Source organism: Phyllostomus discolor, chromosome 5 (genome assembly GCF_004126475.2).
Source record: "Phyllostomus discolor isolate MPI-MPIP mPhyDis1 chromosome 5, mPhyDis1.pri.v3, whole genome shotgun sequence".
NCBI lineage: Eukaryota > Metazoa > Chordata > Mammalia > Chiroptera > Phyllostomidae > Phyllostomus > Phyllostomus discolor.
Window position 1 is genome coordinate 109,009,968 of NC_040907.2, and position 13,486 is coordinate 109,023,453.

The following is a 13,486-nucleotide window of genomic DNA, read 5'->3' on the forward strand; positions in this document are numbered from 1 at the left end:
TTGTATGCAGCAGAATTTATGTGTAGAGATTGTTGATTCACAAAAGGAGAGAGGTTGTCAAGGAGCATGAGAAAGGAGCTCTCGAAAGCCATAATTTGTCCCTGTGTTTGTGACCCTGCCTGGGGGTGACAGAGATGGGACAAGACACAGTGCTCTCTGCTCGGTGGTTAGAGATAGAAAACCAGATTTCACCACTGAAACCATTCTGAGAAGTTTTCAAATACCTGGAGCAAAATGTTCCTGCTGTGAGTTCAGGTGCATCAAACTTCTGAAGAGAATTGGAGTCATCCAGGGGAAGATGAGGATTGTAGAGAGCAAGGTAGAGACATAATTAAAAACATTTCTGTTAGGTTTATACTCAAGTTTTTTAAGAATTTGGTTGGTCTGAGGAGTGCCAGCTTTGAATGACACTCAGACCCCTGACAAAATTCAGCCTCCTAACCTGGTAAACTGGCCAACAGGACAGACCTTGGACTGGGGGGCACTACACTGAGGCACTGCCACATGGTAAGAAATACCAGTGATTCCTCATTTTCTCTGCAGGATGTTAATGGCTCATCTTGCTTTAATGGTGATGTCAACCATTTGGACAGTGGCTTTCTGTAGCTGGGCCTTATTTTTTTTTCTGTCTATAAAGTGAATGGGTTGGACCAGATAATACTACAGTTGACTTTGATGCAAATAGAAAAGGAATTCCTTATGGTGAGATTATCCAGAAGAGTCTGAATTCTAAAAACTTCTCCACAATACTATTATGCTATTGTACCATTTTCATAATAACTGTATTCTAGATGTTTTAAAAAGGTATTCAATGAAAAAAGGATTCCTTGGATTAAAAAAAATAGAAAAATGTTATCATATCAGAAGTGCAAGAGAGATTCTGGAGTAAGGAGATCTATTTAGCTCAGTGTTTCCTAAACTTATTTGGCAAGCCTATCCTGTCTTTCTTTCTTTATTTTTTAAAAAAGAACATCTATTAAGGTGTTTTATAGAATTTCTTGAAGCCCTTTATTTAGACCAGTGTGCCTGTCTCTTCTAAACTGGCCTTTTTCTTGCTCCAGGTCACTCAGCAGCTCCTGGAATACGGTGTCTTGGTCCACCAAGTTCTTCCAGAGAAGACAAGGCTTGAAGGGGAAGTGGCCTTGGGGATCTGTGCCAAGGGTCTCATAATATATGAAGTGAAAAACAATAGCAGGATTGCAACTTTACAATTTCAGTGGAGAGAAGTTGGAAAGATTTCAATTTATGTGAGTGTAGCTCAGTTGGGAAATGACCAATGCTTCATTTTTCTTTGATCTGTTGCCTTTAAAGGAGCAATGAATGGGTCATGTAATCTTCTCCTGACAAGAGGAGCTCATAGCCTGCCAGCTAACCTGCACTTGGATACACTGTGGCATATTTATAGGAAGGACACCAGGGGATCTGAAAGTTGTCAGGAGGCCATTTCTTCTCTATAGGCTCTCACCCAGTCTTGCACCCCGCCCCCCCCCCCCCCACGGCCCTTACACACACACCCACTCCTATGGTCAGCCATCAGCCTAAAGGGCTACACTTTCATTCTGGGTAAAGTTCTGTTAATGTGGGGAATCCACTGATGTTGAGATCAAGGCTGGAGGTGGGAGACGGGAGAGGAGGGCATATTGCAGGTGCAGTGGAGTCCACAAGGTTTTAAAACACTTGCCTTTTGTTTTAATTTTCCCTTCACACACAGCGTGCTGAGGACCCCCTGACCTGTCTCCCATGGGCTACAGGTGTACTGCAGGACACTGGTCACTGCAAACCTTTGACACCCATCAAAAGTCTTCAAAGCCTTCTTTTTAAAACCAAAAAAATCCTTAGTAAACACATAACATTTGAAATTGTATCTGAACACCATTTACATGAGTATATATACCTCCTGGATTTAGTTACAGTAAATTTGGCACCAAAGAACATTGTGTGCCCCCCTGCAGGGAGTGCCCTGGCGTCCAACTTGCCTGCAGCCCTGGGGGCCATCCCACTTCAGCAACGACTTCACTATAAGACATGAAATTCTTCATCTTGTGGCCCTTAAAGAAATTGAGTTCTCTTTTATTTAATTTTCTTTTATGTTTTTAAAAGATTTCTTTCTGACTAGATTGCTGTTTTTATTATCATAATCTGATGTTAGAACTTCCTAAGTAGAATGTAATTGATTAATTTATTTTTTCAGTGTTTCTTTTGTTTCTTTCACCTTAGCTGTTGAAGTAACATATTATTAAAATATGATTCTTGATATAATTTTATAATCAATTATTGGTTGTCTTTATGAAAAAAGCTTACATTCACAAGTAAATAATAACAGCATAATCTAATTGATTAAAGTGGCCTTTATACTATTAGGAAAATGACTTTTTCCAAAATATTTTTTTACAACACTAAAAATAAACATTTATATTTGGGGATTGTTCAGAATTTTAAATATATATTACTTTAATTTATTTGAAAGATTATTTAAAGAATTTTTATTATTGAATTAATTCAATATTATTGCATTATTCCCTCTTTTCTTTACATCATATCATGTTTGTTACATTTAAAACAGTAATCTGTTTTAAAATAAATCTGTAAAAATGCAGATAATGTAAAAATTAATTTTGAAAAAAAGAATTTTTTAAGTCATAAAGTTTAAGTGTCTGTAAGTAATACTTTATATTTCAGTTGGTTTAATTTTTATAGATACTTATTTTCCTCACAACCAAGGCTGATTTCTTGATTGCAGCTGAGAAGTGCACCAGGTGCACCAGACAAACTTAGGAGCTTGAATAAAAACATTGCTACTAATTAGTATTCCCATGCCCTAATGACCATCCTCTTTCTCAGCATGAATGTCTTTTGTTAAAGTCACCAGGTAAAATAATTTCACCAGCTGCTTGCCACACACCAGATATCTTACACAGAAAATGACTTGGACTCTTCATATTTCTGCAAACACAAAATGGGGAACTCTGTGAACAATAGGAAAATGAGTTCAGGAAGCTGGTTTGAAATTTGCTTAATTAATAGTGGAAGCCAAAATGCTTCAAACAATCACAGATCATTCATCTTGCTATCCTACAAGGAAGTAGCAAAGGAAATAGGGAAAATGCCCTTTGGAAGAGTGTGGTTTGTAGGTGTATTGGCAGTCTACTTATGACACAGACAACACATTTCAGAAGATCATTCAATTGAGAAAGTGCTCATTGTAGAGTGCTGCTAGTAACTGTTCTTGGTTATTAGCAATAGCTAAAATATCTGAAGAGAAAATATGGGCTTTGTAGGCATCTCTCTAAGAAAAAGAATACAAAGTTCAAAATACTACAACATACAAGTGAATATTCATTTAGAATGAGAAAATAAAATACCACAATTTGTGAATTTAAAACAGCTGAGCTGATACTGCAGAACTACAAAAGCCAAAAAATAATATATTAACTCCCTGAAAAACTCTATAATTCTCCTTTTTCTTTTAAGTGTTCATTGGCATACACTCTGATTACATTTTTTAAAATATTTTATTTATTTATTTTTAGAGAGAGGGGAAGGGAGAAAGAGAGGGACAGAAACATCAATGTGTGGTTGCCACTCATGCACCACCTAGTGGGGACCTGGCCTGCAACCCATGCATATGCCCTGACTGGGAACCGAACTGGTGGCCCCTTGATTTGCAGTCTGGTGCTCAGTCCACTGAGCCACATGAGCTAGAGCAGATTACATTTTAATATGATGACACATTTGTAATACCATTTTTTCCTGGAGAAAATAGAAATATAATTTAGTCTTCCTTTTAGCATGGCTGATCAAAGATTGTTTTTATTTTTGATGCATAATACACACAGATTTGCAGAGATGTAGGTACTCTTTGTAGTGCTGCCAAAGGTTTCTATGCTAGAATTATAGAAATCTAATAACTTCCATTTCATGAGATTGCCATCCAAAAAGAAAAATATTGTGTAGTGTATTGATAATGCAGTATATAAAATTAATAAGGTATACCCCTGCCAGGACAGAACTTTTACTTGATTGAGTGCTTTTGAGAACTAAATTACAGTTTATCATTCTGACAATTGGACAAATTTCCTGTGGACTGGCCTCTGGCTCTGTACCTTTCAAGCCTGGTTCCCTTCCAATGCCGCCCTGGCTGCTTCTGGTGCTGCGTATTGTGGAGCACAGTCAATGTCCTATGGCTACTGGCCTGATATTGTTATTCTGAGACTTTGAGTGTGTTGGCCTAATGGAAGGAGTATTCTGGAATGGCTAGCAATAAATTATTGCAGAACAGACTCCAGATCACATAAATAAATCCCAGTAAATCTACACAGTACATTCTCATCTTAACTTCTCCTTAGTGGGATCTGCTTCCACACCACATACCACCTGTGGTGAGAAGTGGGAATGAGCTGGAGTGGAAGTCAATAGTCAACTGATTCTGGTGAAAGCATATTTTCCCCACGTTTTACAAGAAAGCATGGAGACTTTGCCAGAGTTTCTCCTAGGAAGTGACCTACTCAAGTGAAGGGCCATGGAGCTTCAGCTTCATTAGCTTCATGGCAAATCCTCCTCTGCCTGGGAGAATATCATTGTTCTGCAAAGGTGTATCAGAGCAACCAAACTAGAGTATGAATAAGCAGCAACAATAAAACTACTAGGGATGAAATTTTTGAAATAGTAAAGCAATGAAACAAATGCGTTGAAACAAATAAGACACTATGGAAGTACTAGCATGTTTGTACTCCAACCACAGAGGTGTAAATAAATTCTCCATGTTTATGCTGAAAGCCCTGAGGTTTAGGTTATATATCATTTTATTCACAGAGCAGTTGTCCCTTGAGAAAATTTGCTTGCAAATATAGATTTCTCATTAAATAACATTATCAAGATGGAAAAAATCCATACCATACACTCAAGACTGTTTTCAGCTTTATGCCAAGAAATGCTATCAGAATTTCATTCTTTTGGGTGTTTAATACCTAGACAGAGCACTGATATCCAAAAGGAAACTTTTGTTGAGAGTTTATGAGCTGAAAGATTGAGGTGCGTGTGTGCATGTGTATGTAAGAATGATTTTCTCTTTTCAGATTTGTTATAGAATAGCAATTACATTTGTAAAATTGACTTATCTATTTTTTTCTTTTATATATATATTTTATTAATTATGCTATTACAATTGTCCCACTTTTTTCTCCTTTATTTCCTTCTGCCCTGTACTCCACCCCCACCATCATTCCCCAGCCTTAGTTCATGTCCATAGTTCATACATATAAGTTCTTTGTCTTCTCCATTTCCCATATTATTCTTAACCTCCCGTCTATTTTGTAGCTATCATTTATGCTTCTTCCCTGTACCTTTTTTCCCATTCTTCCCCACCCCTTCCCTGCTGATAACCCTCCACATAATCTCTGTTTCTGTGAATCTGTTTCTGTTCTAGTTGTTTGCTTAGCTTGTTTTTTTTTTTAGGTTCAGTCATTGATAGTTGTTTGTTGTCATTTTACTGTTCATATTTTTTTATCTTCTTTTTCTTAGATAAGTCCCTTTACCATTTCATATAATAAGGGCTTAACGATGATGAACTCCTTTAACTTGACCTTATCTGGGAAGCACTTTATCTGCCCTCCCATTCTAAATGATAGCTTTGCTGGAGAGAGTAACCTAGGATGTAGGTCCTTGCCTTTCATGACTTTTAATACTTCTTTCCAGCCCCTTCTTGCCTGAAAAGTTTCTTTTGAGAAATTGGCTGATAGTCTTATGGGAACTCCTTTGTAGGTAACTGTCTTCTTCTCTCTTGCCTGTTTTGAAGATTCTCCCCTTATCTTTAATCTTGGGTAATGTAATTATGATGTGCCTTGGTATGTACTTCCTTGGGTCCAACTTCTTTGGGACTCTCTGGGCTTCCTGGATTTCCTGGAAGTCTATTTCCTTTGCCAGATTAGGGAAGTTTTCCTTCATTGTGTTTTCAAATAAGTTTTCAATTTCTTGGTCTTCCTGTTCTCCATCTGGCACCCCTATGATTCAGATGTTGGAACGTTAAAAGTTGTTCCAGAAGTTCCTAAGGCTCTCCTCATTTTTTTTTTTTTAATTCTTGTTTCTTCATGATGTTCTGGCTGAATGTTTATTTCTTCTTTCTGGTCTAAAATGTTGATTTGAGTCTCAGTTTCCTTCCTTTCACTGTTGATCCCTGTACACTTTCCTTCATTTCACTTTTCATAGCCTTCCCTTTTCCCTCTACTTTGTGACCATATTCAACCATTTCTGTGAGCTTCCTGAGTACCAGTGTTTTCAACTCTGCATCTGATAGGTTGGCTATTTCTTCATCGCTTAAAATCAGTTGTATTTTTTCTGGAACTTTGATCTGTTCTTTCATTTGGGTCATATTTGTTTGTCTGGATGCACCTGACTTATCTAAAAATTTTTAACACCTGAGTGAACTTGTATAAACTTATCAGGATTCCATGAAAGCATATCAATAATGTACTGACAAGGTAGATAAATTCCAGGCAAATATTCAACTTCAGTAAAGTGTGAATAAAATGATTCACTATGAGAGTTTAGGCATTATTATAATTTGAATATAAGGAAAAATTATTAAGGCTAGTAGGACAGCATCTATCAATGTTTGAGAAAATACATTATTAAAAATTGTAGATATAGTAGAGTTCAATTGGATTCAAAATCTATTTATTAGCACAGTAATGTTCAACATTATATTTATTAATAAAAAAGAATATTTAGAGAATGCTCAAATTATCTAAAATTAGATTAATGATAAAAAGGAATTTCTGGGAGAAAATGTGATGAATCTGCCTTTCGTTAATATCTGACTTGTGTGAATGAGGTTTCTTAGAAAAGGTGACCATCATTGATTAAAAAGAACCAACATTAAAGAGGATCAGGAGTTTCAGAGAGCCCTTTCAAGCAAAAAACCTTATATTTACTAAGTTATCTTCATAGGAGCAACTCAAGGTTATTATAGAAATATCTAGAAAAGCAAGTATATAGATTTTATTTGGACATCATATATAAATTTATAATTCATGTAATCTCTATTACTTTGTATTTTATTAGTCTTCTTAGAATTATATATTATAAAAAGTTATGAAATTTGCCCAGAAAGCTCCATAGAGATAAACCCATACAGATAATCCTCTCCAGTTTATCTCAAGGAGCTGTACAAATATTATCACTCACATTGTATGTGGGCCATGAGGGTATAAATATGGGGGAAGTGTTTTGTGGTTATGTAACCTCAACTCCTGCTACATTTTCAGAACTGGTGGTCTGTTACCTAATCAGTAGAATAAGGATAATATTAGAACTTCCCTCATTCTGGAGCTTTCAGGGGGAAATAAATTAATACCCAGAGAACAGTTAGAACAGAGCTGGGCTCATAATTGTAAGAAATATGAAAATATATACAGTGCTTTTATCTTTTCTATAAGCCCACTAGTTGAGATTTTGCCTGCAACTTCTGGGAATTTGTACAGTGAAAACTATTTTTATATTTAATAGCCTTCAAAATGTACACTGAGGATTATGTTCACTCTTTGCTCAGGGTCAAGTGTACATGTACCTGTCTCAATTTATCTTCTATTCACCTAGCATACCTTGGTGGATAGAAATCACCCAATAAGCAAATGTCCAATTTATGAATGAAGGAAAAATAAAAAGAGGGGTTTTCCTTAGTCAGACAAAAATTATTGAGCCATGGTCACACAACATGTGCGGTATACTTCTTATGCCTAGAACGTTGACATTTTACTGGCCCAGTATTTGATTACTTTCTGGACAGTTGTTCTTTATAGATTAATGTCTGTGTTTGCTTCCTTCAGCAAAAGAAGTTCACCATCACAAATAGCATCACTGGAGAAAAGCACACATTTGTCACTGATTCTACCAAGATCTGTAAATGTTTACTGAGCCTGTGCTCTGCCCAATGTGGCTGTAATGCTCAAATGAATGCTCCCTGAGTTGCAACTGGTGAGTAGACACTATGTTTTCCGTCTTCAGAGATTTGGCTTTGGGTGATGGGTTTATCACATTTCCTGTTGATCTCTAATCATCATTTCTTATTGCAAAAAGCAGGATTTCCTTCTTTTTAATGGCTGAATAATATTCCATTATATATGTAACCACATTTTCTTTTTCCATTCATCTGTTGATGGAAACTTAGTTTGTTTCTATATCTTGGATATTGTGAATAATGCTGCAGTGAACATGGGAGTGTAGAGATTTCTTTAACAGCTTCTTTTCACTTCCTTCAAGTTCATACCCAGAAGTAAAATTGCTGAGTCATATGGTAGTTCTATTTTTAATTTTTTGAGGAACCTCCATACTCTTTTCCATAGTAACTGTACCAAATTACACCTCCCCCAGGGCAAGGGCTCCCTTTTGTCCCTATCTTCACTAGTTCTTATCTTTTGCCTTTTGTTATGATAGCCATTCTAACAGATGTGAGGTGATACCTCATTGTGGTTTTACTGTGCATTTCTCTAATGATTAGTGATGTTGAACATCTTTTCATGTACCTCTTAGACATTTGTATGTTTTCTTTAGAAACATTAAACAATTTTTCTTTGTCTTTTAAAATATTTTTTTCATATTAGAAACTCTCTACATACACTGTTTTTGATGCATCCAGGCAAGAATGTGCTGTCTTCCTCTGATGGCCCCACAGACTCCTCACACTCAATGTATCTGAAGTTGACCTCATCCTCCCACACAAATTCCTCTACCTTGGGAGGGTTTGGACCCTTTCTCCTCACTTCACCTGTCACCAAATTCTGGGAGTCATGTGCTCCCAAAGACATCTTACTCTCAGCCTTCAAAGTGGCAAAAGGACCAATCCAATCATGTTTTTCCACACTGAAAATTTGTCAGTGGCTCTCTGCTATCTGTAAGTACAAGCCCATACTTCATAGGATAGCATGTCAGACTCATGCCATTTGGCCCAGCCCTGACTTAGTCTTGCTATGACCCCTTCACTCTGCTTCTAGCAACACTGCTTGCTCGCTGGCAGACTGCTGAACACACAGGATGTATCAGGTCTAGGGCCTTTGTGGTTAGCATGGCCTCTGCCCACAAAGTTGTGGCTGCCCTCTCCCAGACTCAGACCACCAAGATAAACCCTATTCTTTAATAATGAGTTCAAGGACAGCCTTTTCTAAAGTTCTCTTGATTCACTACTCCTCTCTTTCCCTCCCAAGTGCATACGCTCTTTAGTGCAGGCTCCATCTTTTCAACTGTTTTCTTTGCCCCTTGCATCTGTGGCTCTGCCTGCCTCCAGTCTGCAGGGCAGGGGCAGTATCCCACTGCCTTCACAGCTCCAGCATGGAGCACAGGTGTGTCAAGTGGGAGGTATTTCGTTCAGGGTTGGTTATTTTTTTGAATTAATGGATGATTAATGTGGAAGTACAATCATTTGCTTAATCATTTTCCTGTTTTGATTTTAAGTTGCTTTTCATTCTTTAATACTCTAAGCTATATTGCAATAAACATCATTGAAAGAAAATTTTTCTGTATCTTGGAATATCTTTAAGCTAAGTCTTGGAATTGTAATTATTGTGTACAAAGGCTGTGGTATTTTTAAGGTCCTTGCTGTTTTCCCCAGTTCCCATGCCCAGTATTGTTTTGCCCATTTCACTGCAACCTTGCCAGAATAGATAGTATCATGTCTATCTTTGCCTGTTTGATAGGTAAAATGATGTCTCATTTGGCATTTTTTTTGATTGTTTATAAGCTCAACATTTTCCAAATGTTTCTTAGTCATTCTTCAGTGAATTGTGTCAATGAGCATATTACTTTTTAGTTAGTTATATTTGGTGCTCTGGGGAGAGAGAACAATCACCATGTTTTCACAAGTGCCCAATTTTAGGACTAAATCAGGCAGGCTCAGTCAGCCCCTTTCAGATGGGTGGCGGGGCTGCTGGGATGCTGTTGCTCCTGCAGCTGTGGCTGTAGGACTCTGCACATCTTTAGTGGGCTTCCCAGGATCTGGTCCTGATTCCCTTCACATTTTCTCCATGGCCCCTGGCTTTGGTGGCTCTCGTGCTCTTGAAACACTGTAACTAACCTAGACTATGGAGCTTGTCATCCAAACCAACTGAGACATTTCCTGGTGCTTTCCTGGTGCCACAGTTATTCTCTGAGTCACCCATGGCCAGTGGACAGAAACCATTCATTCTCCTCGGCAAGCTGGTTGGTAGCTTTGGAACATTCTTGGCAAGACTTCCTTATATTATTAAAAGGTTCTCAGCTCTTGGCTTTCCTACCTTAGTAGTCAATTCTTCCTTTACTGCTTGTCTAGCCAATCAAACTCCACTAAGCTAGGGCCTAATAATAATAGCACACTCCCCACCAGCACCACCAGCCTTGACTTTGTGCCAGTTATCTGATGCTAGTTGCATGACATCTGTGTTCTCCTTCCTTGAACTCACTGTGTAGTATTTGTCCTTCCCAGTGCCCTGATTCTCTTAGGCTTCTTGCTGGGGACAACCCTGCCCAGAGCCCACTGGGGATCTTCTCTGAAATCTTCCATTAGTCTCTCCCTTAGGGGACAGCCCCTCCTTCCTTTACCCTCAATCTCTGTGTCAAGGCTTCCTTTCAACCCACTAAACCTCTCTGAGCTGAGACCCTGCCACCACCATCTTTCCCTACAGTGTCCCTGTGGGTATTATTATCCACCATGAGTAAGCCTAAGCTGACAGTCTCTTTGGGCCTAGCAGTCAGAATGCTAGGCTAGTCATGCCTTAGATGAATCTCCTTGCTGATTTAGTCTCTGCATTCTTGGCATATCGATTTTCTGGTGTGGACTGTGAGGTCAGCTGACTTGACTGTGAGTTCTGCTCTACCACTTACCAATCCAGAGACCTTGAGGAAAATTTTAATTCTCTCTTAGCCTCATTTTTTCCTCATCTATAAAGTAGGAATAATAATACCTACTCCACAGGGTTATTGTGAGGATGGAACAATAAATTGCAGATAACAGGCTTACCACCATTCGTGGCATATCATAAGCATTTAGCATACAGGTCTATCCAGGAAAGATCCAGCCATGTACTATGAAAAATAGAGACATTTACTGAAGAAGATACTAGATACAGAAACACTGGACATAGGACAACAACACATCAGTCCCCTTCAAAATAGGCACCTTGGGACCTTACACAGTTCTTCCAATTGCCATCAGCTGCCCCATCATATTTTGCTATATCTCATTGAAGGTATGATATCTGTGCCCTTTCAAAGGTGATTTTAGTTTGGGGAAAAGTAAAAAGTCACAGGGCACCAAACTGGGGCTGTAGGGGGGCTGAGTCACCTGGATGATTTGATGTTTTGCCAAAAAGGTCTGTATGAGATGTGACACATGAGCAAGTGCATTGTTGTGGTGAAGCTGCCAAGACGCAGTTGCCCATAACTGCGGACTTCTGAATCATCGGAATAGTTTCTGTGGAAGAATATTCAAGCTTAACACAAAATTTGATGTAGATTCATTGCTGTACTTGCTCAGTCATTTTGAATGTGATGGTCACACAGTACATGTGGTCACTCAATGGCGTCTACTGCCCCCACTGACTAGTACAATCAAGTTATCATTGTTCATGCATGTGCAATCCAATCCACTCTCCTTGGCTGCCAGGTTACACTGATGTTGTGCAGACTATTCTCATTATATTAAAAAGGCTAGAATTTTTCCGGACAGACCTTGTGTATGAGTTGTTGGTGTTGAGGATACCATTGCTGTTGCTATGTGTCTGAATAGATCCAAGCTCTGGAGTAAGATAATATGCAATTTTCGCAAAAGCTGCAGGTCATTTTAAACTGTTCATATTCTTCCATTCTTTCTTGTTCACTGTATGTGAGTCATGATACTGAATGCCTCATAGATACAGAAAGTTCTTGAAAAGTATTTTTAAAGTTACCTGTTTCAGTGGGCAAAGCCCTAACAATGGACCAGGCACCACTGTAGGGAAGGTGGGGAGTCTGCTTGAGGCAACAGTGCCGACAGCCACAGCACTGCTCTGGGCTTCACACACACACACAAAGCCGGAGCCACACAAGCCCTATGTGCCTGAGCACTCTTTCCTTCACGGTTTTAGCAGGGAGAAGTTGACCAGAACATACTCATTGTTCTCATTTTCTCAAAATACAAACTGGGCTTTATAAAAGCATAGTTAATTTACAGGATCTATGTACCAAGTCTCAATTTCTTATGAATGATATGAATAGTGACTCACATTCATGGTCTCAAGTTAGGGACTTCATTAGAATCATTTATTACATCTTTCTACATGAATGGAGTGTCGAAGCTGGACTCAACACATCTGATATATATTCATATTTCAGAAAATTTGATTTTAATTTAAATATTATTACCAGGGAATAAAACTGTATTGAGGTTGAGGACTATATTTCACAGGACAAAGCCTAATTTGGGAACCCAGGTAATTTGAAGACCCATTTGTTACATTTATGAGGACAGTTTTGTGAAGGCAGCAAGCAGAACAGATGGTGGCAGTTAATGTTATAGAGGGCTCTGATGGCATGGTGATGTTGCTGTGGATTTTGTTGGGTTCACACACATCACAACCTTGGATCAGACCTGTCAGCTATAGTAGGAGGGCGAGCATCTCGTTTCTTCCTTCTTATGTCTTTGACATTTCTCTCATTAGTAAGTGCTAATTAGGGAGACTTGGCAGTCTCAGTGCCCATCACAAGAGCAGGTTCATATGAGAAAATGAAGAAAAAGATCAGGAAAAGAAAAGAATGAACACAGTATGGGGCCTGGGATGTGTTGTTGCCACAAGAGTGAGCAGTAGAGCCAATACCATTCTTGTGTTTATTTTTATATTTTTCTCTCAAATTTCAGACTATGGTAAGTGTGTGCAAATGGCCAATTTGTGTCTTGCACACCTGGCCCAGTCCAAGCCTCTCACTTGGATTCAGACAATGTCATGCTCAGAAAGTGCATTGTTCATGCCCAGGCTGGAAGACCCTGCAGGAGGACTGCTGTGCACATCCCTGGAAAATGTCACTATGGACACCTGCAGGGAGACAGGAGCACTAGAAATCGAAAGCAGGTGGTCTTGGCACATACTTTCTTTGGACCCAAACCACCATGTACCTGGTGCTTCAGAGCAATCTATTCCTAGAGAAATTGTTTAAAGGGTGTCAGATATCTAAGGGAAGTATATATTCATTGGGTAACTAGCAACTAATTCTGCAGAGATTTCCTGAAGGTTGACTATGGGAAAAGTCTCTGCTAAACAAAAGAAGGGAGATATTCCATCTCCCTACTATGTTTTTCTACCTTTTAGTGAAGAAAGAATTAGGTGACAATATGAAATTGAAGAGGACAAAGTATATAGGTTGCTATAACCCTATTTGGTCTAATCATGAGCTAAGTACTGTTCTAAGTATGTGTATACATCAACTAACCCCCACAATCTCTTAAAACCTATTGTTTTACCAGTTCTAAAGGGAGAGAAACAGAGTT

At 38.6% G+C, this 13,486-nt stretch overlaps 1 protein-coding gene across 1 annotated transcript in view; it reads left to right on the plus strand.

The window, feature by feature from the left end:
• The window catches only part of FRMPD2 (FERM and PDZ domain containing 2), a 98,628-nt gene that overhangs the window by 28,722 nt on the left and 56,420 nt on the right, over positions 1–13,486 (plus strand). The window contains 4 exon segments of the mRNA XM_036027506.1: positions 1,062–1,247; positions 7,824–7,971; positions 9,804–9,812; positions 12,860–13,073. Of these exon segments, the coding sequence (XP_035883399.1) occupies positions 1,062–1,247; positions 7,824–7,971; positions 9,804–9,812; positions 12,860–13,073 (557 nt within the window).